The sequence below is a fragment of the Rutilus rutilus genome (genome assembly GCF_951802725.1).
Source record: "Rutilus rutilus genome assembly, chromosome: 23".
NCBI lineage: Eukaryota > Metazoa > Chordata > Actinopteri > Cypriniformes > Leuciscidae > Rutilus > Rutilus rutilus.
The window spans coordinates 17,145,638-17,158,077 of record NC_140233.1 but is presented as its reverse complement, the minus strand read 5'-3'; the positions used below and the strand labels follow the sequence as shown (position 1 = coordinate 17,158,077).

General features: G+C 36.7%; 1 protein-coding gene across 1 annotated transcript in view; it reads left to right on the top strand.

Moving 5' to 3' along the window:
* Positions 1-1,382: 1,382 nt before the first annotated feature.
* dapk2b (death-associated protein kinase 2b) overlaps positions 1,383-12,440 on the top strand; it is a 34,641-nt gene continuing 23,583 nt past the window's right edge. The window contains exons 1-2 of the mRNA XM_084397375.1: positions 1,383-1,531; positions 2,477-2,645. Of these exons, the coding sequence (XP_084253501.1) occupies positions 2,569-2,645 (77 nt within the window). The 5' untranslated portion in view covers positions 1,383-1,531; positions 2,477-2,568. The remainder of the gene's footprint in view (positions 1,532-2,476; positions 2,646-12,440) is intronic.

Here is a 12,440-nt window from a genome sequence, read left to right as displayed (position 1 = left end):
AAAATATACTTTTAATGTTTTGTTTTTGTTTTTTTTTAAGTAAAAAATGGGATGTTGGGGGAAAAAATAATGCTTAAATTATTTGTCGGCTATATTAGTGCATCTCATACAGATGCATCTTGATAATGTCCAGCAGATGGCGATAATAGTGCAAACATAATAGAGCAAGCACAAGCAATAAAGACAGTAGACTAAATTTATTTGCAAACCGGGTTTTACCAGAGCCCGTCTACGGAGAGCCTGTCCACTCCCTATTAAGCCCTATTGTACCGAATTTTGGTTGTAGTACCACCAGAGTTCCACTGGGGGCGCTCGCCATGAGTGCAGAATGAATGGGAGTCAATGGGGCTAGACGGCTAAATTAGTCTCTTTCACCCGATTGCCGTTGAGAAATCTCAGATGTGATTGTAGATTTTGCAAGTTCAACATGGGTTTTAGGTCGAAAGTTGAATGAACGAGTACTTATGTCGTTTTGATTTCTTACAGGTTGAGTTGTTGTTGCCCATAACACGCTAGCATTCTGCTAATGACGTCAGCATTCTGACGTCATTGACATTTTGAAAGACTTTTTTAAAGCAAATAAGTGACTCTAAAAAATCTAACACCCAGCAATGTGTAATTTCTTTGCATCTCCTTTCGAATACAACATTCAAATTACTAGATAAAAAATTATATCCTGAGAAAAGTGGATTTTGAGGGGTATACCGCCATTGACCTCCATTCATTCTGCACTCGTCCTGTGAGCGCCCTCATATGGAATCGGAGTGGAACTGCAACCAGTTCAGAAGCCGGAAGTGTAGTGAGAGTGAAACTTCTCGCCATATTAGACATTCTCTGGTTTTACCGAATCAATGAATGACTCACTCACGAATTAGACATGACTGCTGAAGCATAGAATAGCCTATACAGTCAACATAATTTACATATAGCCTATTGGTAGGCTATTTATTAAAACTCTGTTTCGTTATTAAACTGTCATTTATTTTCAGTACATATTATTTGTAACGCTTCCACACTAGTCAAATTATTGGTTTACTCCAAATATTCTGTGTAGGCCTATCTGTCTATTCAAGCATTCATGGCAAAAAGTTGAATTCAAATTAATTATTTCAAGAAATACTCTCACTGCCACAAACGATTACTCCGATTAAGCGTATACTATGTTGGAGGAAGCCATTTAAAGCGTATATTAAAAAAAATAATAGCCTATATATGCTTTAGTTCGATTGAAACCAAACTTTAAGAATGTTTTGATTAAAAAATTATTCAGAAAAATGTCTAATAAATGACTCATGCAAGCGGATGTGTTCGAACCGGTTCAACTGATTCACTCAAAAGATTTGCCAATCTGACATTACCGCTGTGCTCAACAGGTGGCGCGTGAGCGAGCTCGAGATTGACAACATAAGCGCGTGCGTTCATCCAGTCTCCAGTTAAACAGCGCGACTCGCGCAAGATACGAGCTCGAACCCGGGAATATGCTTCAAATGTCAGCGGAATACAGTAATATAAGAGTTATTTCTTAAAAAAGGTAAGACATCCTTTTTATGACTAATTTACAATATCAAATAAATAAACCCTTCTTGTAGGCTAGTTCAGTGTGTCTTGTAAAATTTGTGAATAGTGAAATAGGAGGAGATAATATTGTGTAAATGTTTCTCATGTTTATTAACCTAACTAGCAAACAGTGAACTTTTCTAACGTTCCGGCAAAGTTCTGAACAAGCGTTCTTCCAGGAGCCTATAACATTAATAGAACGTTCGCTTTCATTTTCTCAAAACAGCAGGAAACATGTTATTTACACATCGTTCATTGAAGGTTTTTATTCCGTTTTTTAACTGTCAATGTTTGTTTCGGAACGTTCAGAGAACACTCAAAAGTAACATTCCCATGATGCTTGCAAAATTATCAAAGGGAATGTTCCCTTAAAGTTTGCATAACCAAGCGTGTTTTTAAAACGTCAATGTTGACAATTAAGAGGACAGTAATGCGAACGTTAGAAAACGTCCTTATTTGTTAGCTGGGTATGCAGCTCTTAGTTATAGAGTATAACAAACAATTAAAACAGTAGGCTGCGTTCTCTGTACATCTGTGAGGTAAATATTTGATATCAATATACTTATATTCTTTACTTTTATAAGGGTTGTCAGCCTGTCAGAACACTAATGCTGCCCAGCATGGTTGGCATTTTTTCCACAGCACTCTCAATTTCACCTGATAATTCTCATGACATTGAACCCTCATTTTGCTCTAAAGAAAGTAATTTGATCACTTTTAACGACTTGATATGTACGTCAGCTTTGGCATTTCATGCTTCAGGAAGCTAAACTTGAGGTGCCAAGTTGTTATATTATCACATTGCCATAAACGTCCAAGCAAGGACAATTCTATACGTTCTCTAACATCTTCTTGCAAGTGAAGGAATGCAGTGCAGCATGCTGGAACATGTGCTTATGTGAGTGTCTGTTAATTGCAGAGTTGCACCCTACAAATCGACAGAACTTCCCTGAGATTGTGACAGATTTGGCCTGCTGTCCCTTGTTTACCGAGACACAAACATCATCATCAATGAGGACATTAGGAATGGCTGTGTTCAAGCAACAAAAAGTGGAGGATTTCTATGATATTGGTGAAGATCTTGGAAGGTAAGTGATATGATCGGTTGCCTGAGGATGCTTTATAATTGCTTCTAGCTTTTGTTTGTTGTTGACTAGCCGGTGAGCAATATGAACTCTCCCTGTTACAGGACAGGTTAAAATCTAGGGAGCTAGAATTTGGGAAAAGAAAGGTTTTACCTTATAACTGACAAGCCCTTCTGAATTTTCACATCACTGGACAGTGCATCCAAAGTATTATATCATAAATGTTATTAAAGGGAGTTCACCCAAAAATGAAAATTCTGTCATCATTTACTCACCCTCATGTTGTTTCAAAGTGTTTGCCTTTTTTCATCTGTGGAACACAAAATAACATATTTTGAAGATAAGATTATGATTATGAGGGCACATGAGCAAGGATAAATATTTTTTTATAAATACTACAATACTCCATAAAAAAATACATGTCCCTTTTTATTTCATGGTGACTAACTGTTTTTCTTTATACAACGAAAGTCAATGGGGTCCAATTTTGTTGTTTTTTTGGACCCCATTGACATTCAGTGTACGCACAAACAAAACACAAAGACATTTACCAGAATATTTTCTTTTGTGTTTCTGGGAGAACAATCATATTATATTCTTCATATTATAATCGTAGAAAAACTGCACAAAAACGTGAGGGCCCCCCCCACCTTCCTTTCCCTTGGCACCAGTTCTCATTCTTGAGTCATGTTTTGTTCTCTCTTACAAAGCACACTCCTTTTAAAAGCTGCCCCAACAGGCAAGCCAAACACTGATTAATGCAACAAAACCTGTTATAATAACAGCATTTCTACCATTTCAGCAGAAGGAAGTTGCAAATCAATCCCGACAGGAAGTGCTAAACAGCGTGTTTAACAGTGAACATTCAGGAAAGGTGTAGCCTCACACCCAGGTGACTACCGGGTCTCGCCCCTGGCTATAGGTTGCAGGTGAAAGTCAGTCACCCTTTGGCACTTCTCTGTCAATGGTTTCTCTTATCAAAACTTGAGTATGCACAAGAAAGGCCATAAAACTGTTCTCAGGGAAGCTTGGAAAGGCGGTCCTCCCGTAATTCGGAAAAAGGTTGTTTCCTTTTGTCACAGAGGCCTCCTAGTTGAGGTACTATGAGCAAAAAGACAGATGTTGGTTATTGTTTGCAATATGTAACAGCTCAGCCATCTGCCTGGATGGCTTTGTGTCCCGCTCAATGGCGCAGTTACTATGACACACCCTGGATTAGATGAGATACCTGACCTCCCCTGCAGGACTGTAACTGAGAACGGGATTGATAGCGCTGTACGTCTACAGGGAGCGAGTTACTTTAAATTAATGAAGGGCCAGTTTTGTGTTTTCAAACTTTTAATGCAATTAGTTTTTTAGGCTACCTTTTCTAAAGAACTCGCATTTGGTATCAACAGTTCGAAGTTTGCGTGTTGCTTATCTAACAGCATAATTCTCTTAATAAGCTTAAAAATAAATAGCATACTTTACAGACCTAAATACCCTTTCACACCTAGAACGATATACCTATAACTATATCTGAGTCCACACCAATGGACAATAGTGTTCAGTTTATTATAAGCGTGCTGCAGTTTTGTCCTCTGCTGCTTTAAATGCTCAAGTTGTTAAAGCAGGATGGATTCTGATTGGCTGTCATTGTTTTTTTTTTCGTTCATCAGCTGGAAGTGAAAGTGTTTACAACAAAATTGTTCTTCTATGTTATTAGTGATATAGTTGTGGTGTGGACTTCCCTATTCTCATAGAATTAGAATGATTATTAAAACTTTATAGGTTTAGTTATCGTCCTTGGTGTTATAGGCCTTCAATCAAAAGAGCCCATCTACAATTCTCTATGATATTCTGGACTCTAGAAATGGCTTGGTTCCCTCCTTCAGTGTGAGTCTATGGGATTTATCCGAGTCTGTTTTATCCTCCACTAAGTGAAAAACCTATTCTTGGCCAAATTCACACGTACTTTGCTGAGTATGCATTGCATTGAGCGGCAGAGAAAGCGGAAGAAATGTTACAAATATATTTATGTTTCATTGAGTATTTTTTAGTATTGAGTATTTTTGTAGTATTTTACCCAATATGTATGTGTGCTGATGTGCTATGTATTTCTATGCTTATATTAGATTATTGTGTCGTTAGCTTAGCAACATGCTAACTTTGAACTCTGATGATATCAAATGCTAACCAAGATCTCCCGTGCAGAGCGCTTTTTGGGTGTTGAGTTGATATTTATGTAGAGTGTCATTTGTCTGGTTCTGTGACGTTAGGATTTTGTATTAAAAGGCAGTTGCCTATGTAGGCCACATGTCAGCTCAGTAGGGAGTTTAAGTGTTAGCTTTACCACCTATACTTAGTATACATTAAATAGCCTAAATGTGACCCTGGAAAGACCATGTTCCATGAAGATATTTTGTACATTTCCTACTGTAAATAGATAAAACATGTATTTTTCTGAGTGAATGCAGCATAATCGCAAACTTAAATTGATATCTTTAAAGGCGATTTTCCCAATGTTTCGATTTTTTTGCACCCTCAGATTCCAGATTTTCAAATTGTTGTATCTCGACCAAATATTGTCCTATCCTAACAAACCATACATCAATTGAACGCTTATTTATCCAGCTTTCGTATGATGTATTAAATATCAATTTCATGAAATTGACCCATGTGAGACGTTTTGTAGTCCAGGGTCACAAATATGAGCCAATAGTCATTTTTACAGCAGAGAAGGTACAATAATACAACATTTTGTAGTGATGACTACAGCAAAACTTACAAAAGCTAAAGGTTGTTAGCTTGTTAGCAATGTGTGTTAATAACAAATAGGTCCTATCCTAGAAAAAGTTAGTTCTCTTTGCAATGTTTTAGTTTCAAAATGATACCCCCATTCCCAAAGACATGTCATGGAGTGTCTTTGAGCGTTTGAGGTGGAAATTCTCACGCACACAGACACGTATCTTGCGTGTGAAAGAGGAAATAGCTCATATGTGGTTTCACAGAGCTAGTGTGTGATGATCTGTAACACATTAGCAGCTACAAACATGTCTATTAGAAGAGGACAGCGAGAGAGAGACTGAAGGGGAAAATAAAGACACTTTAAATGCAAAGAGTTGTTCACACTCACAAACTCCCACCAGCCGTCGTGTTCCGTGTGGGTTGGAGGAGACTGGCTGTCACACCATTACATGAATCACCTGCTTCAAAGGCTGACGATGTGGGACAAATGAGACCCTTTTACACAACCATTTTGTTCCTTGGAGGTGGGGGGCTTGTTGCTGACGGGCTTTATTCAGAGATGATAGGAATCTCCGTAATGGACAGATGACAGTGTACAAGTTGGCTATATTTGTCTTAGTCATTGGACATGTTTGTTACATCAAATTTTATTTAAAAAGAGATGAAATTTGAAAGAGATGGTAAAGTAAATACAACATTTTTGTAGCGTAGTTGACATACATTGAGACTATGTTAACAAGCCCCTTTCACACAGCGCTTTGAACCCGGGAAATTGCCGGCAAATTGCCAGAGTGCCTTTTGTGTGAACGCAAACACGACCCGGGATTGATGCCGGGATCGATGCCGTGTTGGGGACCTAGTAATATTGCCGTATTCAGTCCCGGAACGCGCGCTGTGTGAACAAAAGCCGTAATAAAGCCGTGTCGTAGTGATGACGCTGAAGCGCGGGATCGTTCGCCAGTTGTGAAACGGTACGTAATGCGCAAGTTTCGAATCAGAGTAAAAAATGCACAAGCGTGGTTTCTCGAGAGAGAAATCGCAGCTCATCAGCAAACTTAAGACGCTGCTGAGACATTGCAAGTCACATCGATGTCACGTGTCTTTACGGGATTTTTGATTGCGGAAAATCACTGGCAGTGTGAATGAACCAAAATCGAACGAACCCGGGTCAAATCCCGGGTCACTTTATCCGTGTATTTTCCGGAATCTCTGTGTGAAAGGGGCTATAATGACACGACCTAAAAGGAATAGTTCACCCAAAATATATATTTACTCATCATTTACTCACCCTCATGTCATTCCAAAGCCATACTTTCATTCATTTTCCGAACACAAATGAAGTTATTTTTAATGAAATCTGAGAGATTTCTGTCCCTCCATTGACAGTCTAAATTAATATGAACTGAAGTGGTTCAATCCAAGTCTTTTGAAGAGACAATATCACTTTAGATGATGTACAGATTTAATTTAGGCTTTTATTCACATATAAACTTTGATCAGCACACAAGAATGGTCAACGGAAGCACATGCTTGCTTGATGCGCGAGAAGGGGTTTGTTTCCACGCGTCAAGTAAGTATGGTTGAGCTTCCGTTTTCCATATTTGTGTGCTGATCAATGTTTATATGTGAATAAAACCTAGATTAAGTATGTTCATCATGTTCAATAATGAAATCAATAATAATTATTTAAAAATTCTAGATATTTCTTACTTACAATTGATTATTGATGTCAAGGTTGTAGATTGTGTTACCCAAGTATTTTAATATGATGTTTCGTCCACATTTCAAAAATCTTGGTATTTTTTTAGACAATGGAACCAGTTCTGAAAAAGAACCGGTTGTCAATTCTCATCCCTTGCATTTTTGTTATTACTCTATCATGTATTTTAGCGGGGCGAAACATATTGTGTAACCACTCATAGCTTCAAAATAATACAAATCACTGTCGTGTTTTACTGAGTAATTCAGCTCTCATAACTTATGTCAGAAAATGTCTAATATTTATATGAATATTTCAATTAAATTAATTACTAAAAACTACACAAATTTGACCTTATAATGCTGTTATACTCACTTTTGCAAAGGTTTACGTCCACTGGAAACGGGACGTGTATTTAACATTTGACAGCCACATAATGGCCTCATTCATGAAGCGACAGTTTACATAAGAATGGTTTTATGAGTGATTTACACAAGAAGAAAATGTTTGTGGTTCATGAATAAAGCCCATTTGCCAGATTGTATTTCTATCGCGCACAGCCTCACTTTCATCTTTTGAATCAAATGATATAATGTGTCTAACTCTAAAGGTCTATTAGATTTGGATTCATGTAATCCAGTCAGTATATATTGTGTAGTAGTGGTGCAGATACCAGTTCCAGCTAGTTTGTTAGTCGATAGGTAAGATAGAGGAAGAGTAACCCATAAACATAGTGATCGTGTTATATTGCTTAACTGTTTTTTTGAGTCAGCGGGCTTTGGCAAATCTGTCTCTTTCATAAGAAAATCTATATTTGGTTAAAGCATTCAGTTTATAAATCTGACAGGTGCTACTGAGCTCAGTAGACGGATGATGCTGGATGGTCCTCCGTGAACAGCATTTAACAGTTTTAAATTTAGCTAGACTTGTTTTATGCCATCTTCCCCTTCACTGTCTTGAGGTTAAGCAATAGGAGGAAGTGATGAAAGCCATTGAAGAAAGACGAAGAGAATTGGTGTAGTTTTCATTATCTGTTTGGTAATGTCCTGTGTATTTTGACAGGTCTCTGCTATGCCATGTTGTAAATATATATATCTTTTTTAAGAGATCATGCAAATCATCTCCATAGCAACAGACTATACGCACAGCATTTGATTTGTGAGTTTTTCCCCCCATAACAGCATACCATATGATTCTGGGCTGTATTTTTACTGGCTGCATAATCTGTGAGTCATTATGCATGCATGCTCTACATACAGTGCTGTCGTCATGAGGACAACCAGGTGATAAGAGTTAATGTCAGTAATGTTCCTACCAATAAATGTGTTGTTCCAGGCCCCCGTTCATTTAATTATTATATAAATAGAGAATCATCTCAAACTTTTCTGCCATGTCAGAGTGATTTATGAGTCATAGAGTGAACACTGCAATGACTAATACTATAAGTAATCGTGCTGCACACTTTGTAACACACTAGTCAAGACATTTTTTACTCATATTTCAGCAAGTGATTGTTGATTGTTCAAGTGATGAAACAATTGAAATCACTGTTATCTATGTGAATATATTCTAAAATGTAATTTATTCCTGTGATGCGAAGCTGAATTTTCAGCATCATTACTCCAGTTTTCAGTCACATGATACTTCAGAAATCATTCTTATATAATAATTTGGTGCTCAAGAAACATGTCTTGTTATGTTTGTAAAAATATTTTAAGAATGACTATGAATAATTTGTACAGAAAGGCTTGTTTTTTTAATGAGACCCATTAAGCATACAGCACTGTACCATACTTCAGTTGTTCAATGTTTGCATCAAATATTGTCTACTTGTCTACTTCCATTATAAAGCTCTGATTTAGAAGAATCCATTTTTTTTCTAAGCTCAAGGCCGGACATGTAGGTGTCTGACCCTGATCAGGGGTATCTGGGTAAAGTTGGCTATTTTGAGCAAGCTAAAACAGGCTCCCAGAGGAATTATAGTGAATATTTGTGTATGTCAAAGTTTGATAAAAAAAAAAAAGCAAAGGAGTTGGAGGAATGGGGATCTGTCGAAACATCAACGCACATTCCTTGCATTTTTCCCCCCACTGCTCTTTTGCCTCATGCAGCACAAACAAGATGCTTTGATGAAGAATCTGTTAATGTTTTCTCCGCAAAAAAATCATCTGTCCAGAGTGTTGAAAAGGAAGTATTCGGCAGCTGTGAAGCGAAGGAGTTGAAAAGCTGTTATGATAGATTGTGTGGGAGGGTTGACAGTCCGTGTTCACTTTGAGAGGAAATCGCTGGCAGGATTTAAAATAAATGACATCCATGATGCAATAATAGTTTATTGTTTATCCATGTAATTAATACTTCCGGTCCTGTATGCTGATTGCTTAAAGAAATATGCACTTATTCCCTTGTGATGGAATAAAAACACACACTCTGTTGTTTTAAACTTTCTATTTAACTGAGACCGATAAAGAATGCGTTAACATCTGTTCCATCCTTTCGTCAAAGCAGAGGACCCAGTTTTTCATATATACACATATGGATACAATGAAACTCAGTGTTATAATGTCCCCTCAGGCCATCATGGACATGCATTTGAATATTGCACTGGCGCCATTGGGTCAAGTGAGGCCCTCCGGCTAATAACCAGCAGCTGTTGGGAGTGGAAAGTCCACTGAGACCTCCAGCCGTCAAAAACACAAGCGGGCTTAGAACAGAGACTAGTGGCACGCCTGTTAGTGCTATGGGAGGCCTCTCTCCTCCCTCAGCTTTTCTGCAAATTGCACCTCCGACAAAGCGTTTAACACATTTAACACAGCTTTTTTTTTTTCTGCACAAGGCTTTTTGGTTTGAAAGAAGGAGGTAGTCCTTTTCAGGAAGTTACAGTAACATAAAGTAAAGATATAAGTAAAGATACAGTAACATTTACCATTATTCTGTGATTTTTCACAGGCAAAACCAGTCATTTTAATAGGAATCCACGCTATTGGAAATTTCGTTTGAGTTTCTTTTTTTTTTTTTTTTGAGTACTTTTTTTTTTTTTTATGTGTTTACATGCAAAAAAAATCCAATATTAATCTGAATATGGTCCTATTCCGATTATATAAGCATTCTGTAAATACATTTACAACCAAAACTGCATAAACCAGCTGGAATTTTCCTGTATTAATCAGATTTTTTATGGTTTTAAAACACCTTATTATGAATATCCACCATAACTGAATATTCATTTACAACTGCATACGTCCAAACAAATGTACTTTTGGCACAGCTCGAAAATTCAAGAATAAAGTAACACTTTTATCCAGATTATGTACCTTAATCAGAAAATGATGTGCTTTGAGTAAATTCCTCTTTGACCCGCTTCCTGCATCGTCATGTGTTGTGACTTGAAAGCCAAGCGGCTATAAATGACATTATTGTGGCCTGTAGAGGTAAAATATGCCTCTAATGTGATAAATGGACAGAAAACTTGAGATGCTGAGTTGTTATGGTCTAGGTTTGCATTCTCCCGTGGCTCTGGGAGAGACCGGTCATCCCTCGGGATACACATTCCTGTTGGGTCTGTTTTGGTTTTCCACGGCTGTGATGTGTGTGTATGTGTACGAGGGAAACCTCTTATCGTTTAGGCCCCTCTGAGCTCTCTGCGGACAGCCCGACCCTTTTTCCAGGCGGAGGCCTCACAGTGTTTGGCGTCCTTGTATTTCAGTGGGTTACAGGTTGTTAAACAAACATAGTTATCGATGTGGTCAATAGTCCCTATACTGATTTAGCAATCAAACTTATTCGGTTATTTGCCAAAGGCACTGAGCTGTAATGCAATTCTTCTCCTGATTTTATTACATGAACAGTAAACCGCATTAGACACAGTAAGAAAAATGTCCTCTGAGTGAAATAAAAGTAAAAGTTTTTTTTTCAATCTGTGTTTCTTGTCTCAGCGTACACATCTCTCTGTCTTTATAATGTCTGTGATTTTGCAATAAAACAATCAGAATGGTGAGGTGAACTCTCCTTGTCCTTCAGGCTGTGTGCTTCCTGGAAACAAATAAAATCTGCTATTACTGTGGTGAAGGAAGGAATAGAAACAAAAACTGGGTTGTGAATCAATGGGTGAACCTTACAAAACAAATCTGAGTCATAATTCATATATAAATGTATACATTTTTACACCTTAAAAACTAAATTTAAAATTATATATATATAATTTTAAATTTAGTTTTTAAGGTGTAAAAATGAATACAGTAATAATATATATATATATGTATATATATATATATATATATATATATATATATATATACATACATATACACACAGTAATAATATATATATATATATATATATTACACCTTTTTAAAACATTCAAATGTTTTATTTTTTGGAATTTTGATGACAATTAAGCCATCATTTTACTCTCGACATTTTCCACTCGAAATCTAACCTTAATGCATCTAGACATTTTACTTTTTGTAGTTTTGTAATTAAACTCAGTGATGATTTTGCATTTAATTATCATGTAGTACACTATTTTTATGTCGTCTATAACTTTTTAATGAAATCATCATGATTTAATATAGTACACTAAATAGCACCATAATATATAAATATTTACAATTTAAGTAATATTCTTTCTAAGACTAATAACATTTTCTTACTGTATGGTAATGAGAATTATGGGGAAAATGTGCTTAATTGTCAAAAATAATATCACTATGTTCTTTTTTTTATTTATTTTTTTTATAATAGATTTTTGGGTGAAATGTGACCTGGACATGTTCTTGAGAGGTTTAATGACATTCTCCAAAATGTATTTATTTATTTATAGTTTATTTGGTAGGGACAGATACACTGTACATAGATTATCTTCTCGAATCAATCCCATGTCAGTATCATAGTGTTTATAGCCAATGCTAATTCACAACACCTGTCCCTAGAAGGGCTTTTTATATTAAATATTACACTAGATGGATAAATGAAAAATGAAACATGTTTAAACTGTTTAAGTGAATACATTAAAAGGTCCAAAAAAACAAACAGCACAAATAACACATGACCCTCTCTTGGGACGACATAAAATGTGTAGCCCCCCCAATCTGTACCAGCAGGTAGAAGAGGAGAAGGGTGGCATCTAAAAGAGACACACATATACTATGTCCACAGCCTATCACAGCCTTTATATAACCTCTCAGTGGGGCTTTTCATATGAAACACAGGAAGTAACTGGCTATCATGGTCTATCAATCATGATCAAGAACAGCAGGTGACAAACAGAACTTTAGTTTGCAGCATCATATTTTTAAATACTTCCAATGTGAGATCAGAGAAAAGGGAACAGAAACACAGAAGTACTTAGAAGAATCAAAGACACACAGAGTTGT